The sequence below is a fragment of the Corvus kubaryi genome, unplaced genomic scaffold, assembly GCF_017639235.1.
Source record: "Corvus kubaryi isolate FWS band 111438036 unplaced genomic scaffold, C.kubaryi_AGA036_p1.0 65383, whole genome shotgun sequence".
Lineage (NCBI taxonomy): Eukaryota > Metazoa > Chordata > Aves > Passeriformes > Corvidae > Corvus > Corvus kubaryi.
Window position 1 is genome coordinate 16483 of NW_024581964.1, and position 23621 is coordinate 40103.

Below are 23621 nucleotides of genomic sequence, written 5' to 3' on the forward strand. Positions count from 1 at the left end.
CTCTGAGGTGACAGGACCCATGGGAATGGCATGAAGCTGTATCAGGAGAGATTTAGATAGGAAAATGTTCTTCGCCCAGAGCGTGGTTGGGCACTGGAACAGGCTTCCCAGGGAAGTGGCCACAGCACCAGCCTGACAGAGTTCAGGAAGTGTGTGGACAATGCACATGGTGTGACTTTTGGGGATGGTCCTGAGCAGGGCTAAGAGTTAAACTCAATGATCCTTGTGGGTCTTTTCCAACTCAGCATATTCTGTGATTCTGTGATTCATTGTTGCAAATGTCAGTAAAGCAATTGAAGTATCAAAACTGTGGTGGGTGATGTAATCAAGAGTGGGAAAACAACTTTCTGTTTAAAAGTTTGTTTAAGAGCAAAAGGTGCATACATCTCCTGGTCTTCCTTCTCATTATTCATGTACTGTGGATATGAAACTTTAGTAAGCAATTAAAATTGAATTTGTAATGAAAAAAAAACATGTTCTACAGAATGCAGTAGCAAAAAATGCTATGAAAAGATATAATCACAAACCATAGATTAGTAATAAAGGCTTCATTTTATCACCTAGCAACCTTACCCATACCTGCTACTGTTGCAAACAATCTAAAATAAAAGATTTGTGATTCTGGGGTTACTACATTGAAATTAGTTATACAATTTATGCTGTTATTGACATTCATAAAATTATAACCAGTGAGATGGAACATACTGAAATAAAACCAAACTCTCATCTAGATTGGTCATTTCAGGTGTCAGTTTTCTTTTTTATTAAATCAGTCCTAGAAAGAATGGAAATGATAAGCTGACTATATTGGTTTTCAGTCTGTGATTAATGAAAGGTTGTTACTAGGATTTTCAGATAATTAAAAAATACAAAAAAGGAATGCTATGTAACAAGCAAGATAGCAAGTATCTATACAGTAAATAATGTACTCCAAAACAGTTAAGTGGAAAATAAAATGGGCAACAAACAAACCTCTCTGTACTCAGTCACACGGGTTTTTAATCACCTTTGTAGCTTGGTGTCCTATCTAATTTTACATTAATTTTTTCCGTGTCCAAAAGAGTTTAATTATAATGAAAAGCATCATTGTTTGGAAGACAAAAGGTAGTAAAAATTAAAATCAGCATGTTTATTTTACTTTTCTGTTTAAATGGTGACAATAATTGCAATAATCACAGGTCCTGCAGCCATCGCTATGCAGCATCAGATGAGACCATCTTTAAAGTGCTCCTTTTAGCATCCAAATGTAGACATTGGTTCTCACTGTGGCAGATTTATCCCCTAGTCTGCAGCTGTTGGTGTTCAGGAACCCTAATGCATGTTTTAATGCTGTGGACTGGATAAGGTTTTATTTGAAGGGAAGCAGCACCATCTATTGCAACCTGATAGTTTAGCTCTAGATGATATAAAGAGAGACATGGCACAAGCCCAGTTTTCAACTCTTTCTTGCATGCACTTTCATAAATTTGTCATTGTCCAGCTCCTAACGAGATTAGGATCTCACTTAGCATATAATAAAATGCAGGGACAGGGGTGTGTTCCATGCCTGCATGCATCTAATAAAAAGTCAAATCTAAGAGACATACCTGTTTACAAACTGAGATAATATAATAGCATAAGCCTGGTCCTGACTAACTGTTGCTTTTAAATGACTTGGCTGGAGATTTCATTTCTGAAGTGGGAGGACAGTCAAAAGTTATGAGCATATTTTACCCAGGTGATATTCTCTCAAAATTTTCATCCAAAAGCAGCATTAATGTAGGTGTGCAGTACAGTATGTTCTTCTAATAATGACAGTGCTATTGTCATCCATCTATATTTTTGGTTCTTCTCTTTTTTCCAGACTGTCTACAAAGCCTGGCTCTGTTCCCAGTATTTTGAAGTCACACAGTTTCACTGCAGCAACAGAATTCCTTGCAAGCAATACTGTTTGGAGGTTCAAACGAGGTGTCCCTTTATATTACCAGACAATGATGATGTCATCTATGGAGGACTATCAAGTTTCATCTGTACAGGTATAGTATAGAGAAACTAATTTCAATTGTTTTCATAAGTCTAAATGTCATGGATTTAGTTCTGAGAGCCTGAAGGTATTCCACATCAGAAAGATTTGTTGGAGGTGCTAGGATTTGAGCTCAGATCTAGTAATGCACAGTTATGATGCAGCCTGCCAGGCATCAGCTTTACAAACCAAAATTGCTACAAGAAATTTTTTTCTGGTTATTTCTTACACAATTATTTTGTGGAGATTTCTGTTACTTCATGTCACACAATACTCAGAGTAAAGAGGTTGCATATCATGCAATATTCAGAAAAAAAGAGAAAGGCAGGTCCAGTTTTTAGCATATTCACCTTTGTCTGCCTGCATTCTTATGCCAGATGAATCAACAATCTGATGCACAGCATTCAAAATTGTCCAGCAGATGTCAGAAAGTGTTTAAGAAAAGATAGTGAAGAAATTCAAGAATCAGTTGTTCACCTGTGAAGAACTAATCGTTGCTTGTTTCCTCTTGAGTCTTGTTATTCCCAGTAAATAGGTAAAAAGGAATTTCAATACTTAGACCATTTGACACCTTTGTCCAAATATCAGAAATTAAACTGCCATCACCTCTACATTAGGGCTTCACTGGAAATCTTGATAGTAAATAAGTTGCCTAAGGTAAGCTACTTAAAAACAGAATCAATTATAAAAATCCACAAATTTTATATACCATCTCAGATGCAGGCATAAGGAACATGGCAACTCACTTCACCTTATACCCCGTGTTTGGATTTAGGGTGATTCTGGTAGCAAGGTACTTACTGGATTTTTTCCTTGGAGATTAAGCCTACTGCACACAATCAAGCAGTATCCATCCATATGCAAAAGAAAATACCATGAAAAGTGAACTGAGTTAAAATTTCTTACCACCTCTAAGGTAATGATCCTTAGCACTTCAAGGCATTTTGTAAAAATTAGTAAATAGCCTTCCCACATGCATATGCAGTAAGCAAGTGAGCATTATTGTCCAGTTTAAGGAAGTATAGTAGAAGTGAGCGACTTAGGAAAATTTTGTTTACCACAAGTACACAATCTATACATATGTCTGTGTGTTCATGTATATACATGTGTACACACACACATACACAAGGACAAGAAACCAAAACAACAGTAAACAAAATCATCTTGGCATGTATTTCAGAAAATCTGTGAGGAAATACATATCCATCTCTTCTTTTTCCTAGTATAACTCATAATCCAAATTCCTTCCTAAAACACACAAAATAGATGATTTTGAAAAGATTAATGATGTGTCTGAGTTTGGGATGAAAAAGCAGCTTTAGGGGAGGATTAAACTCATTTTATTGCAGGTATTAATAATGTGGGTATTTACACATAAACTCTGTGACAAAGCTCTCACTAGAGTCACTGGTGTAGTCAGTAGAGCTGAGAGCTATTTGATTCACCTTAAGTAGGCACCTGCACCGGATGAGAGGACTTGCTCACATTGCTGGCTGTACTCTATTTGCTTTAGTTGCTGTTAGTCACCAGGGTCTTATTGCAGACACTTAAAATCAGGGTGACCTAAATCTCATCTCAGCAGTCCACTAACTAATATTTGGTTGAACTTTTTGCCCTCTCAAGTCCAATGCCAGCAGCGGCAGAGCAGAGCTTGTGTTCACAGACCCTGGGAATGAGTATGCTGGCCCTAGACAGTGTGCAAGAGAAGATGCTGAGGACAGGTACAAGGGAGCAATTCAAACTTTGTTTGGAATAGAGGCCCATTTTCACCCTTATTAAGCAGCAGCTCACCAAAAGAGTACTTCCTGCCACTAAACAATGAGAAATTAGGCTATAGTCTGCTGTGGGAATAAAGAATCATACCTCTCTGCCGTTTAATGAAAACAGATTTTTTTCATGCAAAGTAAAGTGAGTTCAACAGCAGATAAAACACTACCTCAGCATAGCTTGTGACTTGACAGATAATTTGAAATCCCTTTGCAGAAAAACAGCTGAAAGCAGGTAACCCATGTCTTGAGGGACATCTCCTACTGCACTTTCTGTGAGTTTCTGTCTGGCATACATGTTCTAGTTATTAGTCTGTCTCTTCACTAGAAAAACACAAAAAGTAAGGTCAAAAGGTATTTTTCTTTAACATTTAGGTGTCAAGTAACAAGAAAAGGTATACAAGGGATAGCTGGTTTTATTTGGTATTGACTAAAGCCCAGAGCGCAGGATGAAAAATGTTACATGTAATTTTCCCATTGCAGCCAGGTAGAGGCTGGTGTGGTTCCATATCTCCATGCTGGGAGGTGCCTTGGCAGTAGGAGCTGCCAACTCCGGTTTCAATCCTGTCCTACCACAGCAGTTAGTCAGAGCACAGAGACCTGCTGGAGGTGAGGGCCTGGCAGCATTGGTGGACAACAGGGAACCCACATTACCTCTCAAGGCAGGATTTTTGTGGTGTTGGAATCTGAAAAAAAAAAAGTACTGGAGGCTGTAAAAGGAAATAATAAGAAGGGTTCTACCCTTCCTTGGAAGGTCCACATGATGAGAAAACAGCATAGGACTAGATATTTTTCCCCAAGAAATACTGCAGTAGTTGTATTTGTCATTAAATTAAAAAGAAAATAAATTGTAGTTTATAATATGGATTAATACTGACTTCTTGGAAATTTATGAACTCATGTAATAAGCAACAAGTATTCTAGCCTGAGAATGTCTAACTTGATCACCTCCAAAGAAAGCATATAGTAGGGAAAGGAGAAGGCGTGCTGCACTTGTTATGTATCACCAGAACTCATCTTTTGTAGAAATGCATATGAGGGTGTGGAACAACTGCAGTGCAAAAGAAAGTGCTTGGGAGATTAATCAAAACAATCAGAATCACAGTGTGGTTCTGATTATGGAAATATGCAGTTAGATAGAAAGAATTTAGTGTTCCCTTCTTGTCTCCTTTCTTCTTGTCCCCTTTCTTCCAGGACAGAAAGAATGAAGTTGATCCTCCCATCAGGTGCTGTGTTGTGACATGCTGGTTTTGATTTTCACATTCATTAAAACTAAGTGATTACTTTCAGTTTTGGCCTTTGGAGTTTATATCCATATGATTAAAGTTTCCAGTGGTTTCATCCAATGTTTCTTTCAACAGCTGTCTAGAACTACCCATGCAAACTAAAATCTCATTTGAGGGAGATAACAATAGTTTCCAGGTGTACATACACACACATGGCAAATTACAGTGAATTAGTCCCATGCAAAGTTCCAGGTCAAGGTTTTTAACTGTAACTCCTAAGAAAACAGTGTTCATACCAGTAGGATTATTTTCCATTGTAGATGTAGTCATCTCTTCCTTAACTAAATAAGGAGATGGGCTACAGCATCACCCTACCATGCCCCAACCATTAATGCACATTTGCTCTACAAAATTAGACTAGAGCTAGAGTGAGGAAAAATCCCTTCAGAGGCATTTAGGGTTGACATGAGATAGATACTCAGTACCAGCCACTTTATTGTACCGATCTTCTCGTACTCCCAAAATTACTTGTTAATATGGACGTAGCCTATTCTGACTGCTGGGAGAAAATGCTGTCCATGTGCAAAGTCTGGACCACTTTAGAGTGCAGATTTAGTGCTAATTGTGTTGCTAAGGGCTTTCTTTGTAATGACCATGACTTATGATCTCTTTGTGCCCTGTGATATAACAGGGCCATCACCCAGCATCAAGTCTCAGGCACGAAATCTCAGCCACATGCTCACACTCTTTATCTGTACAATAGATGTCATGACATTTAATGGAGAAGGAGAGTTCCACTTTGAAGGAATGGAAGGAAGTGTAGTGGGCAGTAACAAGGCAGAGATGCATTGCAATAATTTCTTCCAAAAGTAGCATGGCACCCTTTAGTTCTTCCTAAAACTCCTAAGAGCAGTGCCATCAGAACAAGTCTTCTGCCATCAAGAGGAGAATCAAATTTGTCTATTATCCTGTATTGAACAGACCTCTGATACTTTTCAATTAGAAGTAGAAAGTAAAGGGAGAGAAGAGGTAAGTAGACAGGTGATTCAGGTGCTTTAAATCACTAATATCTTTCAGTTCATATTAATTTAGACTCCTAATTTTATGTGTTCTGATTAACATCTCAGTTGTTTGGAACGCAGAGCATGAATCAATTTTTGGCAAATAACAATGACATATATTTATGTGATCCATGCAAAGTAACACTTCCATGGAAACTCTACGTCCTTTAGAGTAAAGAATTCACTGTAAATGTGTTACAGTATGAAACTGTCAGTCATACTTCATAGCATACACTGACCTTTCTAAGGACATAGTGAGAATTATTACAGAGAATTCTCATCAATCTGTAGAAGTTTGATGCCTAAGAAAGCTCAGCAAAAGTATTAGAATAAATTCTTTAAACTGCAGCTTCCTCTCAAGGGGCAGATGTGTGACTGGGTTTCACCAACAGATTTAGCTATAGCATGTCTGTTTCAAAACAGATGCCCTGATTTCAGTGCAATTTGAAAAGCAATTTCCTTGAGAAAATGTGATATAAAGAAAGCAAGACAATCTATCTCTTTTTTGTAGAACAATTCAAGAAGAGAAAATCTCTCTGAATTCAATCTGCTTTATGTTGTTCTTGACAAATTAAAAAAAACTATGTATTTGATCAAAATTCTTCCTCTAAAAATGTCTCATAATAATGTGTGATTTGCCTCCTGTCTGCACCTCTTAGTAGGTCCTAAAATATCAAAATATTAAGCTAACACAGACAGCAGGACAAATCCCTTTTATGTTTGACAAGCATGGTTTAAATCATTAGTAGCTATGGATCTGCTTGCAGGGAAAATTTGACATGGTTTTTGCAGCAAAATCTCTCAACTAAATAGCTCATCTTTTTGAGTCTCATGCTCTTCTAGTCTTGAATACTGGCGCTTTCCCATGAGTGAGGTCCCATATCAGAATAGGTTTATTTTCTGTAAACCATCTTCTCCTAGAAAAATGACCCAGACAATTAACTTACTGATATCCCTAAACTTTCTATGGTGACACAGTACTTAGATATGTGTGACCTTTTTGTATCATATCACAATAGTACATCCTTTTAATCAAAGATTCTACATATAGAAGCAAAACTGGAGGGAACTGGGAAAAGCCAAACGCTTTCTAGAAGCAAGTTTTCCTGTATCTCAAAACAGTAGCGGTGAAAATCTTCATTGTACAGTTTTGAGAGTCAGCTATTTACTCATTGTTCTGACTTGTAGCAGCTCAGTTTTAGAGGGGTAACGCTGATTTACACCAGCAGCAGGAAATTGGCCCTATGCATAATTTAGGGAAGAAATTAATGTATTGTGAAGAAACACAATGAATTCTTCTTGGATTTGGACACATACACATAAGAAAATGTTCATGAGACAACTATCTGTAATAATCACCAACATACAGTGATAAAAAAACTTAAAACACAGCAACACAAATCTCCAACCCAGATCTCCTCCAACAGCTGGAATGGAGTCTGTAATGGAAGTCAGCCTTTTCAAAAGAGCTGAACAGTCTTATCACCAGTTTAAGAATAATCTGTTTGACTAAAGAATAATTTATTCATCTTCAATATTCTTCTACATATAATTTTATTTCATTTTTATAATATGAAAGGTATAAAATACATGTCTAATCATCATAATGTGTCACAGACACAGCAATTTAGAAATTGAGAAGACCATCTGGATGAGATCAAAAAGTGCTGGCTTCCAGATCAGTTGTAAGCAAGCAGTGAAATCTATTCATATAATATCTAATGTGTTCTCTTGACTTCCATAGTTGGAAAATGTTAATATTAAAATCTCAGAAATATTTCCTCAGAAACAGAAATGTCATGCTGAGTGCTGGCATTCACCGATACAATGATGTCACTGCTGGATGGATCACTCTTGGCAGACATTATTTACTTTGGGCTTCACAATAAAATGGAATATTCAAAACTTCTGGTATACTACATCCACTTCTCTTGTTTCAACGTCTTTACTTCAAGCACAAGAAGCTTCATATACCTCTCAAAAATAATCATAAATCTGTGTGAAAAATGACCACAGGTTAGAGCTCTACAGAAAGAAAAAGAGGGAAAAAAGCATAACATATCATAAGATCTGTTTTGTTTCTCTGGCTTCCCAAATACTTATCCAGCAATGACAACACAAATATCAACCAGACCAGTTTCCCATGATGCAGAATAGTATGGCTCCATAACTCTTTCTGTAGCAAAAAAACCAAGAAGCCAAGTCAGATCACCTGCTGCAGATTCAAATCCAGCCGCAAGTGTCACATATCCTGACAGTGCTGAGAGTCATAGGGGTGCAACCACTGCTTTTACAGGCTGGTTCCTGCAACTGCTCCAGCAGAAACCACAGCAGCCTGTGAGTTAGATGGTGATCTAGCTGATCAGCAGACCATGCATGCGTAGACAGTCTTTGTGATTTCAATTTTTGTTTAAGAACTTGCTTGAGGTTTGCTGCTTTTCCTGCAAAGCACATTCCACAAAGTGAATATGATATTCATGCTGTCACTCCTTTTTCAGTCTGATTCAGCTGAGCAGGACATACAGGATTTATCTATTCATGTCTCCATTAACAATCTCAGTGGAACCAGTAGCCTTAATACTTGCATCAGCATTAGTAACACAGTCCCTACAGATGTTACTTCTGTGCTGATTATCAAAATGTTATCTTCATGTGGAGAAAAACCTACCTGATTACAAAGAAAAGAGAGAGCTTTTGCATGACCTTTGTGAGTGAAAGTATATCTGACTGGAGAATGGTTTGAAACCAAGTCTTCTGGCAAATTCTAGCTCCTTGATTATAATAAAGGTCCAAGAACCTCCATATGGACTAAGATTTATGCTGGTGAAAGATAGCTGAGTGCTGGGAAGAGTTGGGAAATGAAGAACTGAGAATTTTAAGTAAAAAAGTGAAAAGCAAAATTCATTTCAAGCCAGTAACAGCTGTGAGGTCAGCCTCAGGAATACAATTACCAAATATCCAAATAACATAAAGTAATGAGGTGTACAAACTGAACTATAGAGACAAAAGAGGAAGGGGGAAGCCTTGGTGGTTTGAGAAATCCTTTTTATTTCTTATACGCAAGTATTTAATTTTTAAACAAAACGGAAGTCAAACAAAAGGGAGAGAAGCAAATGCACAGGCAGTGGGAACAAGGACAGGTAACCTTGGAAAAGCATAGAGATGAAATCAGATTATGTAAGGATGGGGCAAGGAACTGAATGTGGCAACGGATGCAAAGAATGAAAAGAAGGGCTTCTATAGGCATATTAGCAAGGAAAGGAAGGCCAAAGGAGGCGTATCCCCATAAACAGTGTTGGAAAACTGATAACAATGGATGAGGAGGAGGCTGAGGTACTCAACAACACTTTTGCCTGAGTCTTCAATGTCAACCTCTCTCTTCCTATATCTCTTGACTGGATGGACAACAGGATGTAGACTGGAGGAGCAAAGTCCCTCCCACTGTAAGTAAAGATCAGGTTCACGACCACCTGAGGAACATGAATGTACATAAATCTATGAGACCCAATGAGTCACACCCCCAAGAGACCCAAGGTAATTGGCTGATATAGTTGCCAAGCCACTCTCCATGATATTTGAAAAGTCATGGCAATCAGGTCAAGTCCCAGATGACTTTTAAAAGGGCAACATTGAACCCATCTTTAAAAAGGATAATAGTAGATAGGTCAAGGAAGATGCTGAGAACTAAAAACCTGTCAGACTCACCTCTGTGGCTGGAAAGATCATGGAACAGATCCCTTCTAGAAGCTGTGCTAAGGGACATGGTGAATGGGAAGGTGATTTGAGACAGTCAACATGGCTTCACCAAGTGCCTGACCAACCTAGTGGTCTTCTACAATGAAGTCTTATTTAATATCTTTTTTAATGAAGAGATCAAGTGCACCCTTAGCAAATTTGCAGATGATACCAAGATGAGTGGAGTGGTTGACACGCCTGAAGGATGTGATGCCAACCAGAGGGACCTGGAAAAGCTCAAGAAGTGGGCCCATGGGAATCTCACGAGGACAAGACCAAGTACAAGGTGCTGCCTGGGTCAAGGAAACCCCTGATATCAACAGAGGCTGGGGGATGAACAGATCAAGGGCAGCCCTGCACAGAAGGACTTGAGGGTGCTAGTGGATGAGAGACTGGACGTGATCCAGCAATGTGCACTCACAGCCCAGAAAGCCAAATGTGTCCTGCGATGCATCAAAAGCAGCATGGCCACCAGGGCAAAGGAGGTGACACTGCCCTTCTGCTCTTATGAGACCCCACCTGGAACACTGCATCCAGCTCTGGGGTCCTCAGCACGGGATGGACATTGACCTGTTGGAACAAGTCCAGAGGAGGGATACCAAGATGATCAGAGGAATGGAGCACTTTTCCTATGAGGAAAGACTAAGAGAATTGGGATTTTTCAGCCTGGAAAAGAAAAGGCTTTGGCTGCCCTAGTTGTAGCCTTCCAGTACCTGAAGGGAGCCTGCAAAAAAACATGGAGAGAGACTTTTTTTATAATAGTGTGGGGTGATAGGACAAGGGGAATGGTTTCAGACTGAAAGAGTAGGCTTAGATTAGATATTAGGAAGATATTTTAGGAAGAAATTATTGTGAGGGTGGTGAGGCATCAGAACAGGTTGCCCAGAGAAGCTGTGGACTCCCCATCCCTGCAAGTGTTCAAGGCCAAGTTGGATGGGGCTTTGAGCAACCTGGTCTAGTGAAATGTGTGTCCCTGCATATTACAGTGTGGATACTGCAACAGGCATATCAATCAATGAGGCCTGTGGAAAAGAAATATCTATGGACCGATTCTTGATAGATGTTTCAGAGATGTTTATTTCTCCAGCCGCATGGCTGGGGCTCTGCTGAGGAACTGAGGCAATCACGGGACCCGAGGGTCCCTGCCTGCACAGGGGAACACAAAACAACCAATGGGGAATGAGGCTGAGCAGGGGCAGGGAAACCCCGTGTCTCCCCCCCCAAGGGCCCCTCTCCCAGGACCCCATGGCAGGGGGGGGAAGGCCCCAACATTTCACCCATTTATTTTTAACAAAAAGAGATTTAAAACTTAACATTGAAAACAACTGGATAAACATAACAAGAACAGTTTCAAAACAAAACAAACCACCCTCCTGAGTCTTTAAATGTCCAAACAGATTCTCTGGAACATCTTAAGGCTGACAGAAGGGAGACAGGACTCTCCGGGCATGCTTTGTGGGGAAACTAAGGCAGGAGAGGGTTTAATTTCTTCCCTCCTCCTTTTCATCCCCCCCTCGGCATTGGAGAGGAGTTGTAGGAAAAGGGAATTGTATAGGGAAGCCATGGGGTGACAAATGGATTAGGAATAAACTGGGGATGGGGTAAATTTAGGAAAGGGTTTATATTCGGTATAGGGTAAAAGGGGAAAGTAGGTTGTGGGTAGGGAAGTTGCTGGGATGGATATTGTTTATAATTTTGTGCATAACGGCTGCCTTTGACGGGAATACCTCCAGGCCCAGTAACATTTGCTGCTTGTAAACCCTTCTTTCCTTGCACTATATCAAATTGTACAACTTCCCATCTCCTACACTTTGCAGGTAATTTTTAGGGTTATTCCTTTTAATGGCAGTTCTATGGATGAATAAATCTTCTCCTGTATCATCTCGTGTTATAAATCCATAGTTGTTTTTTACACTGTACCATTTCACAGTTCCTGTGATTTTTGTTGCTATAACTTCTCCTATCACGTGCTTGTGTGTTCGTCGTGGCTGCTTGTCCTGCGTGGCTGCTGCCTCGCCGACTCCAATGTCTCAGCCGGGGCCTCGCGTTGCAGCTGCTCTGCGCCCTCCGAGCGGCGCTGCTCCGGCGCGTGTCTGGGCTCTGCGCGGCCCCGCGTTGCCATCGCCGCTGGCCCCGCGCCCTGCGAGCAGTTCCGCTCCGCCAACTCCACGCTGCTTTGAGAGCAGCCTCGTTTCAGCTCGGTGCTGCGTGGCTTCTCGTGTCACTGTGGAAACCGCCGCTTCTCCCTCCACACGGCTCTCCGAGCCGTGTGCTCAGAGCAGGCTTCCACACCGACCCCCAGTTCCTGGCTGCTCGTGGGGCCGCCTCTCTGCTGCACGTGGCCCATGGCACCCGCGGCGCCTGCGGCATCGCTCCCTCAATCACGGTCGAGCGGCCGGGGACCCCAAGACAGGGATGGGGTCCGCGATAAGGCGCAGACTCCTGAGGGGGCTGGGCACATCCAGTGCAGGAACCTCCGCTGGCATGGCTGCAGTCATGTGCTCCTGGGATGGCTGCCGCACGGCCTTGGCCACGGGATTATGGCCATCCTCTGCTCTAGGGGTAATGGGACCATACAAATGCTCCTCAAGAGCTTCGCTGATTACAAGGGATGCACGGAGAGGTTCTATCACTAGTGCATGTTTTGTGTGATCCCTTATCTCATCCCAGATCTCATGCCAAAAACACCCGTGATTAATTCCAGTAATTCCAGGACAATTAATATCAAAAAGTAAGTCTCGAGAAATATAGAAGAAATTTTTGAAAAGCCAGTTAAAAAAATGTTCTAGATCCCCCGGAACAAATACTTTCTTGTTTTGTTGTTCAAGGATTCCTTTAACTTCTAGATACATTTCTTTCTGTGACTCAGAGAGCCATATTTCCCATGATTCTTCCATAGTCCAGAGAGAATATCCAAACCAAGGCTAGAAGAGAGAGATCTAGAGTGGTTTTTACTCATGAATTTTCTGTCCTTAGGGATCGGTATCTTGCCCGCAATTCTCTACCATTTGTTACAGTGTGGATACTGCAACAGGCATATCAATCAATGAGGCCTGTGGAAAAGAAATGTATATGGACCGATTCTTGATAGATGTTTCAGAGATGTTTATTTCTCCAGCCCCATGGCCGGGGCTCTGCCGAGGAACTGTTCCAGTCACGGGACCCGAGGGTCCTTGCCCAAGCAGGGGAACACAAACCAACCAATGGGAACGAGGCTGACCAGGGGCAGGGAAACCCCGTGTCTCCCCCCCAGGGCTACATGGCAGGGGGGGGGAGGGCCCCAACACCTGCACACAGCAGGGAGGTTGGAACTAGATGATCTTTAAGGTCCCATCCAACCCAAGCCATTCTATGATTCTATTAATATTTTGATAAAAGAACAAACTACATTTTCCAAGAATATGTAGCCAGTGTTTTCTGGATTTCTAGTTAAGTCATACGTTTGTAAACCTCTGACTGAACAGACAGACTAATTAGATCCAAGGGCCAAAAGTCTGTATTTATGGCTACAAACAAGTATGTGGCGAGGAACATGTGTTGTGTTCAGTACAAATGGTCTGACTAAATTTATCTAAATTTTCTACACTGTCATATGAATAGTGTCTCTGTGGTTAATTGTTTATTTAATATGTAACTGCAAATTCAAAACCTAAATTTAATTGATGAATTGAAATAAAGAGGAAATGTAATTTTACATTAAGGAACGTTCAATTCGTCTTTGAATGTGGAATTGTCATCAATTTATTTATAATTCAGTAAGTGCATATGAACAATTTAAATACCTTTTGATTGCCAATTTATATACACAGCTTTCATTTCAAAGGAAGTCTGGGTTTTCCAGTAACAAGAAAGACAAAAAATATAGTTTGAAAAGTAAGCAAGTCTCAGTGGGATCAAAGCATTAACCATTCTCTGTGTCTCTTCAATTACTACTAATCATTTGAGCTACTGCAGTTCACAGAACAAATCATAATTCCCTGCTTTGAGAGGCATTGCTTGTATGTTGCAGTGTTTAAAAACAGACTTATGCATACAAACTCCAAAAGATGGGTCTTGGAAAAGAAGACCATTTTTTTATACCTTCAATAAACAATTGTCCAGAAGTTCCAAATTGCAATTGAATTTCTTAAAGAAAAATGTGATCATTTCAGCTATGATCTAGAGTGAGAATTAATAATTTTCAACCTTTGGAATGCTGCATTAAGTTTCTGACTGCAGAAGTGGAAAAAATGGTGAGGTTTACTGTAGAATAAACTCTGAATCTACAGAACACGAAACAAGTTCCTTCCATTCCTGTATCTTTAAAAATTTGGTTGAATCCAAAAATGAATGAAACTTTATTTGGACTCATATATAGCATAGCAGACTATTGTGTCAGTTATGTAAAAATGTGCCAGTCTAGGCATCTTAACGTTCTTAGCATACCTAACACATATTTTGCTTAGTTGAAGATCAATATTATGGAAGTAGGAAACAAAGCATTCAGATTTATCATATTTTAAGGCGTACTGCTTTTCTTTACAAGTTATTCGCAAAATGCAAGCAATCTGGTGCCTGGACCTAAGAATGTTACAACTAAATTGCTTTTTGAAAGTAATATTCTTGTTGTGATATTTTAGAGAAAATGTGATTCTTGTTCCAAGAAATGAAGCTGCTTTCAAAATTACTGTCCTAATATTTCAACACAGATAGATTTTTTCCTAGAAAAACCTAGTTCTACCACAGAGTGTATTATTTACTGCAGAATTTAATCCAAGGTCAGTTTAAATGGAGAAAAGGTGTTTGTCCATTATGTTAGACATTTTTACATTTGAACACTAGTTAAATAGCCAAATTAGGTTATTTTAATTTATCAGAGAAAAAGGTATGTGAAAAGCAAACAGAACACTTTGGTTATGTTAATCTGTGATATAGTAATGCAGATAGCACTGACAATTTCCAAAAAGATAGAGTTCATCTTAGTGTTCAAAAAGTCAGAATCAGTTCAGGCTGAGTACCTCAGTAAACTTTGTCTCAAAGGCAAAAATGACCTAGCTGTGTAATCAGAAACATCAGGAGATCCAATCATTGTATGGCAAGGAAAGATTGTTTTCACCTCTGGGATATGTTGAAGACAATATCCAACTGGAAGAACTCAGATGAGGTAGGGTAAACATATAGATTCACAGCTCTGTTTGGAAGCTGTTCCTGTGATGCAGTTTCATTTACATAGGTTTGAAAACTGAAATAGCCAATATCATCAGTACATCATTATTTGTTATTTAATGCCTGTCTTTATGTGCTCACATACTGAAAGAAGAATTTCAAGGTTTTTTGTGGAAACATTCTTGTTGATTAGTTCTTACTTCATCATTGGTTGTTACTTCCCCAAAAGGAAGAATTCAAACACCTTTATCATTCAAATATCAATAATTGCTTTTTAATGTTGCTTCTTTACACAATCATGCTCAGCATCATACTTCTGCTGAATGATCTTTTGATGCTGCTTCCTGTTAGATGGTGCATATTCCTTCAACATCTCTAATTATACAGAATGGCAGGACCTCTGAGGGTCTCAGTCTCACCCAAAGATATGGATTCAATAGCTTAGACTAAATGTCAGCTCTTCCTTCAATCTACTATTTCTGCCAATCCTTGTGCCTGGTATTTATTCTTGTTTTGTGTTTACCCTACAGGGCTCTATGAAAACTATCCAACCAATGCAGAACCAGAATGCTGTGATGTCAGATGGGGACTATTATCAGATCATCAACCCAAAGGGACTATAAAAACAAGTGGCTCAACAACGTGTCACAGGACATCTCTCACAGTTTCATCAGCATCAAGACTGTGTAACAGCAGACTTAAACTGTGTGTTCTTGTATTAATTCTCTTACATACAGTACTTACAGTCTCAGCAGCACAGAACTCAACAGGACTGGGCTTTGGAGGCATAACAACTTTGGAAGATAATTCAACCAATGAGGAATAAAAGAAAGGATTCATCTTACATGACAGAAACACAACAGGCCCAAATTACTACAGTCAAAAATAGCAAGGACTGAGTGCTTTACCCTCAGATCTCTTCTTGAATGACCTTTTGGGTAAAATGAAAATGGGCCGCTACCCAAACAAGGACACATAAACACAGCTTTTTATTGACTAAAAGGCTGTTTGGTGACTTAACTTTCTCACACCATTTTATACACTGTGTTTTAATGTTTGGAGTTTCTTTTGTTGTTTTGTTTTTTGCACTTGTTAATACAGGATTTTATTTTTGGGACGGTTTCTCAAAGCTAAATTAAGTCTTTTCTCTGTCGATATATTTCTAGTCATTGTGTGTGTTCATCTGATAGTTCTGTCTTTTATGTCCTGTCAGTTTCTATTAGAGGAATGACTGCTATGATTTCATGACATAGCAAAAAAAAGAAAAAAAAAAAAAAGAAAAAAAAAGAAAAAAAAAGAGAAAAATATAGAAAAAAAACCCAACAAAAAGCCCACAAAAACCCCAACAAAAACCCACAAAAAGAACAACAAAACAAAATTTAACCAAAAAAGAGAAAAGAAAAAAAAAGAAAAAAAAAGCAACCACAAAAAGAACCCCAAACAAACCTTACTGTCCTCTTATCCATGGGAACCACTCATCTCCTTTCCCTTTCCCATCTACCATCACAGACAACATACATTTGCTTTTGTCTGTGTAATCACAATGAATGGGTACACAATTCCAGTGTGCCTCTGCCACTGTTGCATAAAACAGTTGACTGAGCAAACCAAAAGGAGCATGAAGGGGGTTCCTTTTAGCTGAACAAACAAGTGCTCTCCTCACAAGGTGGGATCGGACAGTTAAAAAGTGTAAAGAAATATATAACAAACTGTTGCTCCAATACCCGTTTTGAAGAAGTCCAGTCCTTTCTCACTGGTCAGTTGAACAGGAGCAGCCTTTTCTAGATATGCTAAGTAAAACCAGTTATGCTCAGCAAGTTGAATAGTTGGGAAGCCTTCATATTGGAGGTGAAGGATTGACATTCATTGTGAATCACGTCTTGAGTTCTCCTGCTGTCACATAACCAGCAGCTTTCCATAACAAATGGGAGCCAGAACCTCCAAAATTCAACTCTTTGTCTCAACAAAATTACACTAGAAGTCTTTGAACATCTACAAAACAAATTATCTCTTTGGTTTGATTCCATTGTTTTTCTAATACCTACATGTTGTTGAAAGTAACTCTAGTTTATTAAGGATGCACAAGAATGTGTTAGCACAGATAAAGAAACTATTTTTTTTTAAAATATATAGGACAACCGTTTTCATAAATGTGCAATAAAACCAGTAAAGATATACTAGGATACGAGTAGTCAAGAGAAAAGATTGTAATATGATTGCTGATTTTTCATTGTTTGGGGTGGTTTTGAATTTGTTTACTTTTATTTTTGTGGGAACATTTCACCTGCTGAGTGTATGAGAATTTGCTTTTTAAAAAGGCTTTTTAGAGTTTACAGTAGAATCAATGGAAGGAAAAGTTAATAAGGGCTGTTTTTAAAAACTTTACATTCCTTCCTATTCTCTAACTACACTTGGGAAGTGCACTTTCGAGATGTTTGCTGTGTAGCTGGGAAATGAAGGAAAACTATAGAAAATGTTCTCTTAGGAAATAAAATATAGTTACCTACTTTCTAGCTATGAAATACCCCTTGATAAATATTAATGTTGTAAGAACATTTAATCACTGGTGCATAATACATTTTTGTATACACTTTACGGTCTGTTGAATTCTGGAGAAAAACAAAAAGAAGATAATCATGCTGCTTAAGCGGTTCAAGATGCACATGTTAAGCTGCGAAGCTAAAATATTTTGCAAGAGTATTTGTTTTGATAGTGTTTTGCTACAACCTGGACTGAGGAGCCTAAAACGATCTGTGCAAATACGACAACAGCAAAAAGCACCAGCTAATGCAAAATTCTTCAGCACTGGTTTGTTTCTATAATTCCTCCCTTCCCTTCCTTGCACATGCTATATTTTGTTCAATAAAACATGGTGCTTTTTATTTATTTTCTTTTCTGTTAGAGGCACATGTATTAATTACAGTGAATTGATGCAAAATTGGGGGGAAATGTAGAAATGTAAAAGAAAAAGCCTTAACTAATGGTAGAATGTAGACTTTTGAAAGGACAGAAATGTTACTGAAAAGTGATGGAGCAATAACTGGGCAGTGCTCTGGTACTGTACAACAGCTGATAAGTCACACTACTGAGAAAGCTCTTACTAGGTGAGCTCTTGTTCAACTGACCTCTTAATTCTAGTAAGTGTACATGGTCAGTAAACAGTTTGTTATAACCTTTATCTACCTCTGCTGTGCAAAGGCCATCCAACATCCATTTCTGTGATGTTCCTCATGGTTTTTTGTTCACACCATTACTCACTGTCATCTATTTTTACACTGTACCAATGCAGTACCTAGTCTGGTTCATCTCAATTGAATTGGCACCTGAAGAAGAGTTTTTATTATTTCTCTTTCGCTTCATGGTGAATTAATGTAGAGAGCTATCTTTAAGGTATTTTATTTCTTCTTTTCTGCTCTTCTTCATTCTTCATCACTTATTTTTTTACAAAAATGTTTTCAAGTGGTGTCAGTGAAAAATTACTCCTCCACTGCTTGGCTACAGTCAGTCATGTGTCATACAATATGAGAGAGACAGGAGGAAAAACAGTGACAACAACATCACATGCATAATGTAGCCTAATTCAACTTGGGGAAAATGAAGCAGAAAACAATTACAGACTTTCAATTACAAGTACAAGATGTAATAAATTCATCCCCCTTTCCCTACCTGGAGTTAGTGCCTGCAGTTCAATGGTCTGTGAATTTTCTCTGTCATCTTTTTGAGGTCTATTTCTTTAATTTCTGAAACAAAGAGTCATGTTGCAGTTGAATACTGCTGGGGTATCTGTTTCCATTTTCACTCTAGCAGTGTGGTAAGCAGCTTCTCTTGGTGGTACCTGGGACATCAGGAGTAGACAAAGACTCTTCTATGAAGTTAAGCAACATGTAATCATGTATGATGCAAAATTCCATCCCATCCATTTTTCATTCGTAATAGTTTTCCTGGCACAAACTTAAGCATGCTTGATATTGTGCACATATTACTTTTTTTCAGAATAAATTTGCATCTTGCCACTGCTATAACTGCCATCTTGTTCCATTTCTCCTTGTACTGTATGCCTAATACATACATGATAAAGAGCTGGCTTAACAAAGAAGTAATACTAAAATATTTCTGCAAATGACTGACGAGAAGAAAAAGAAAAAAAGAACATTTATTTTATGATCATATGGAAGAAATTAATTTCCCATGTCTTTTATCGTCTTATTTTCTGCAATAGGGAAAATGCAGATTTTGTGCAATATGTTAATACTGCTAAGCCAAATGTCATATAACATAACCAGAGCTATATGTTATTTCTTATTGCATTTGCATTCAGTAATACAGTATATTGATGCTTTTCTTTCATTAAAGAGACAGTATCTTTTTTCTTTTTTTTTTTTTTTTAATATAGCAGATGAAGGCTGTCCTTCTGCACACCATAATTTAAAGACAAAAACCCAATAAAATATTAGAATGAAGTTTTAGTTCCATAAATGATGAAACCAAGCCATCAGCTGCCAAAGAATCTGTGGAACAATAGTTACAAACCAAACAAAGATATTTCTTCTTGAGGGTTAAAAATAATTTTATTCTGCATAATTAAAGAAGAAAGAATAAAAGAATGAGAGCTGTATTTCAAGCAGCAGAGATAGCAGGTTTCATCTGGTACATGTTGTGACTCTCAGTTTATACAGTTATACTCTTCTATTAAAGAGAGAGGGACAAAGACATTATCTTCTGCTCTCCCTGTACCTGTTATGATAATGAATGTCCTTTTTGTAAGCATTGCCTCTCTGCACAGAAGATACCTACCTATCATGAGAGCTGAAGATAGTACATGCACACAAATTTACACAGTGAAACCTGTCTTAAGTGACTATTCAAAGCACAAGAAAAACTCATTTGTGGAGTAGACCTAGTTTTTAGGAAATTTCAAGATACGTGTGAAGAGTCACCTAAGCAAGGGGTCTGTGAAGGTGCCTGGTCCTTTACTGCAACTTTCACTGTATGTCCCATCAGTGCAACAGCCCCATGATAAGCCCTTCTTAGGCAGGCTTCAAGATGGCCTCAGAGTCATGCTGACTTCAGTGAGCCTTGATACAGGTAAAGGCATGCACCCACAAAAAGTTCATGGTAGCACATAGGTCTCAATTCGTTGTCCCATAATCTCATAATCTTTACTCAGGAATTGCTCATGGGCATAGTGCATAAACAGAAGATCACTGGGTTCAGCCCTAGTCAGGTCTTAACAAGAGATTGGCAAAATCATATTTATGGTGAATGGTTCTATTTTCTTATTATTGTCACTCATATTAGTTTGGTGAAGGAGTGATTTCAAAATTGAACTATGAGCACAGAGGACAAACTACCAGAAAATTTGTCATTGTGGAGAAGAAATTAAACAACCTTTGTGAGGTAAAAAGAGACTGTCGTCTTCCAGCAGCTGTCAGCAGTCTTTTAGAAAAGCTTGGGAAAATATTATGTCCAGTTCTGAGCATGATAATTCTCATTAAATCTAGATGTTTTGATGAGAAGTAGGGCTGGAGCACATACCATCCCAACTGAGGGATATAATTTGCCAATATTTTCTACAGCAACTGTGAGAAATTACATTATTGACCACTCTAGGTGCCCAGTACTTTCAAGCATTTTTTCAAATGTTAACAAGCTTGAGGTCTCCCTGGGGGGAGAAGAAGGAAGAGAGAATTAGTGTCATTCTGGGGAAAAAAAGAGGCTGGGCCAACTTGGAAATTCCATCTGAGAAACAGATATAATTCTTCAAAATACAACCAAGATGCAAAAAAAAAAGAAAAAAAAAAAAAAAAAAAAAAAAAAAAAAGCATATGTAGGTGTAGATCTATATAGAAATAGACCTGTTTCAAAAAGAGAGAGACAAAGATATATGTTCTCTACAATTATTACAAATACAGCATACTGTAGAGCAAAAATGCCAAAGGATAAGACCTATAAAAAAATAGAACAAAATTACTGTATTTATATTCCTTACTCTGGAGTGTGAATCTCCAGGTAGAATTTCAGCTGTAGAAATAGATTTTATAATAAAAAAGTAAATAATTTGGGCAAAAGGGGCATGTTTGGTTATTCTTTCCACCATACTGTCTCCTGTGAGTTTAGTTATTCTTCTGAACTTCTTGAAATCACTGACTTATGCAGGAAGATCCCAGCACAGACCTCATCCCAGCAGTTCCAGTGGCTGTAAGTAGCACAGGAGGTCTCAGTCATGGGTTCTAAGGGATAGCCTGTGTTCAAAGTGCTGACTCTGCTTCAGTATTTCAGTCCAACCTCTAGGCTCTCGCTCTCTCCTAACACTATGTTCATCTCTTGGACACACATGAATTGACTCCGTTTCCTCTTCAGAGAGGCATGTGCCTGCCCTGCTTACACCTTCAGCCTCAGTCAGGCCCCCCTGCACAGGTCAGAGGAAACACTACTGCGCTTTAAATGCAATATGTGCACTGAACACCCCAAACAGCTGAAACAGGGTAAATGTAGTAAGCATGCTTCGGAACCAGCCCTCTGAGTAAGCCAGCTGGATATGTCTCTAAACTCTTTTGCTATTTTCACCCTGTCTCAGCAGAAGGGGTTTATCAACCTGTCTTTGTCAAATCTCTCTGCAGCAGTTAAGACATTACTTCTCCCAGCTGCTCCCCTTGTACGATTTTGCCAGGATTTATTGTCCAGGGTAGGACAAGAGAAAAGAAGATGTGATGTCCCACTCCAGCGGAAAATGAAGGACACCTGGATGAAGACTAGAGTGCCAGCTGGGACAACTGTAACACAGACATACAAACCTTTCCATGGAGTCTTTAGCAGTGGGGGAAATTGAAGATAGAAGAAGGGTACTTTCTGTCAAAGGGATAAATCAGGCAGCAGAGGGATATATTTTCAAAGATCACTACAAGATGTATTTGCATGTATCTTTAGTCAGGATACTGAGCATTGCAGCACCAAAATTCTATGTGTCTTATAAGTGATGAATATACACCTCTGAATTAAGGCAGATGAAGCATAATACACAGTAGAAGCTGGTGATACAAACCAAGAATCTACTGAGGAAGGTGCTACCTAAGCCAATGTTCTACATAGAATGGGATAGTCCTATTTTACTCTTGCTCTCTTGGGGTCATTCTTGGAGCATCCAGGAAGTTCCTATGTCTACCTGGGATTCACATTTCTGAAGGTTTTTTTTACTAGACAGGCTCCTCCACTGCTTTTTTGCACGAAATGCAGATGTAGGATGAAGTGGCAACATGATACCATCTAGAATGCAGTGACTGAGTTTTCTGTGAATGCAGATCAGTCCTTCTCTAATCAGCAGACTACTCTTTTTGAATGAGAGTGAGAAATTATTTTTGTTTCTTTTCTAGTGTTTCTCCAGTAGACACAAATAAATGAACTAGTAATTGGTCTAGTATAAATATACAAGGTCTGGTTACTATGCACATATAGGATATAGATGCTCTTTTCCTCCTCTGAGGAATGTTGATAGATTAAATATTAAGCAGTCAATAACCTGATAGCATTATGGAATTTTGACAGCCTTTATTATAATTTCCACAGGGAATTCAAGTGTGCTCAGTTTTAGTTATTTCATTTGATGACAAAGGGCACCTTGCACTTTACAAGATTAAGTTCCTATGTGGCAGTGGCACTTAACTATTGTAAGCTAATATTCAGTTTTCTTGGAAAACTGAAAAAAGTGGAGCAGCTACATAAGTTGGAAGATATCAGACCTGTGACAAACAAGAAAAATAGTCACTAGCTATTTTCAGTTTTGTAGAAAACCAGTAAAAACAAGGGCAAAAGAAAAAAAAAGTCTTTCTCCTTCTCTCCCTCCACCTTTCCCTTTCTCTGACAGCGTCACCAGTCTGAACTACGACATAATTTTGCCTTGGTAGCCCTCTGAAAAATTAAATACATTTGATAGGAGGTAAAATTCTCCTATTTCATATTTCCTATACATGTAGAATATAAACCAGAACAAAATAATGAAAAACCATGAAGCAACTCATGAAACAAAAGTATTTATTTTTTCATCCAGAGAGGGATGTTCTTACATAATTTCCTATTCATCATTAGTCCACAGGTCCACTGAATTCAATGGGACTCATGCTTTTCATTTAGATGGAACTAAGATTAATGCCATGGATCAAAACCTGCCAGTTTCAGAGAAAGTCATTCCACTGACTTCAGGGAGGATTTGAAAAGCCCAAGGTCCCTTTGAGCACAGATAAATTCACATGGATAAGATAAATAAATGTGTGATCAGCTGAAAGACTGAAATGTTCCTAAGGTTTGTCCAAGGGTTTGGTCAAATAATTAGCTGCAGCTCTATGCAAAAGTCATGTTGAGCCAAAGCTTTGAGCTTTGATTTGATAGACCTTTCTTTTTCTGAACTCTAAAAAGTTTCATTCAGGGTTTGAATATGCAAAAACTTACACAGGATTATAAATACAAGAAGAAAGACAGAAAAAAAATTATATTTTCACTCCCACAAGTGAAAATGAAATTTAAAAATTCTGATAATTTCATTTTTTTAAATTAACCCTTAATGACAATTTATTTATGTAGTTCTTCAGAAGCTGCTTGGTTTCACTTGTTTGTTTTCCTTTGTTTTGTTCAAAATCAGATTTTTGGCCTTTTAAAGATTCAGATTGAACTATGCAGCTACAAATTACAAGTT

General features: G+C 38.6%; 1 protein-coding gene across 1 annotated transcript; it reads left to right on the forward strand.

Moving 5' to 3' along the window:
* Nucleotides 1–1762: 1762 nt before the first annotated feature.
* LOC121673407 (transmembrane protein FAM155A-like) lies at nucleotides 1763–17821 on the forward strand (the record flags this gene model as incomplete). The annotated part of the gene is made up of 2 exons (XM_042046689.1): nucleotides 1763–2015; nucleotides 15466–17821. Coding segments are annotated over 2 exons (549 nt in total), but the record flags the coding sequence as incomplete, so codon positions are not given.
* Between the last annotated feature and the right edge of the window lie 5800 nt (nucleotides 17822–23621).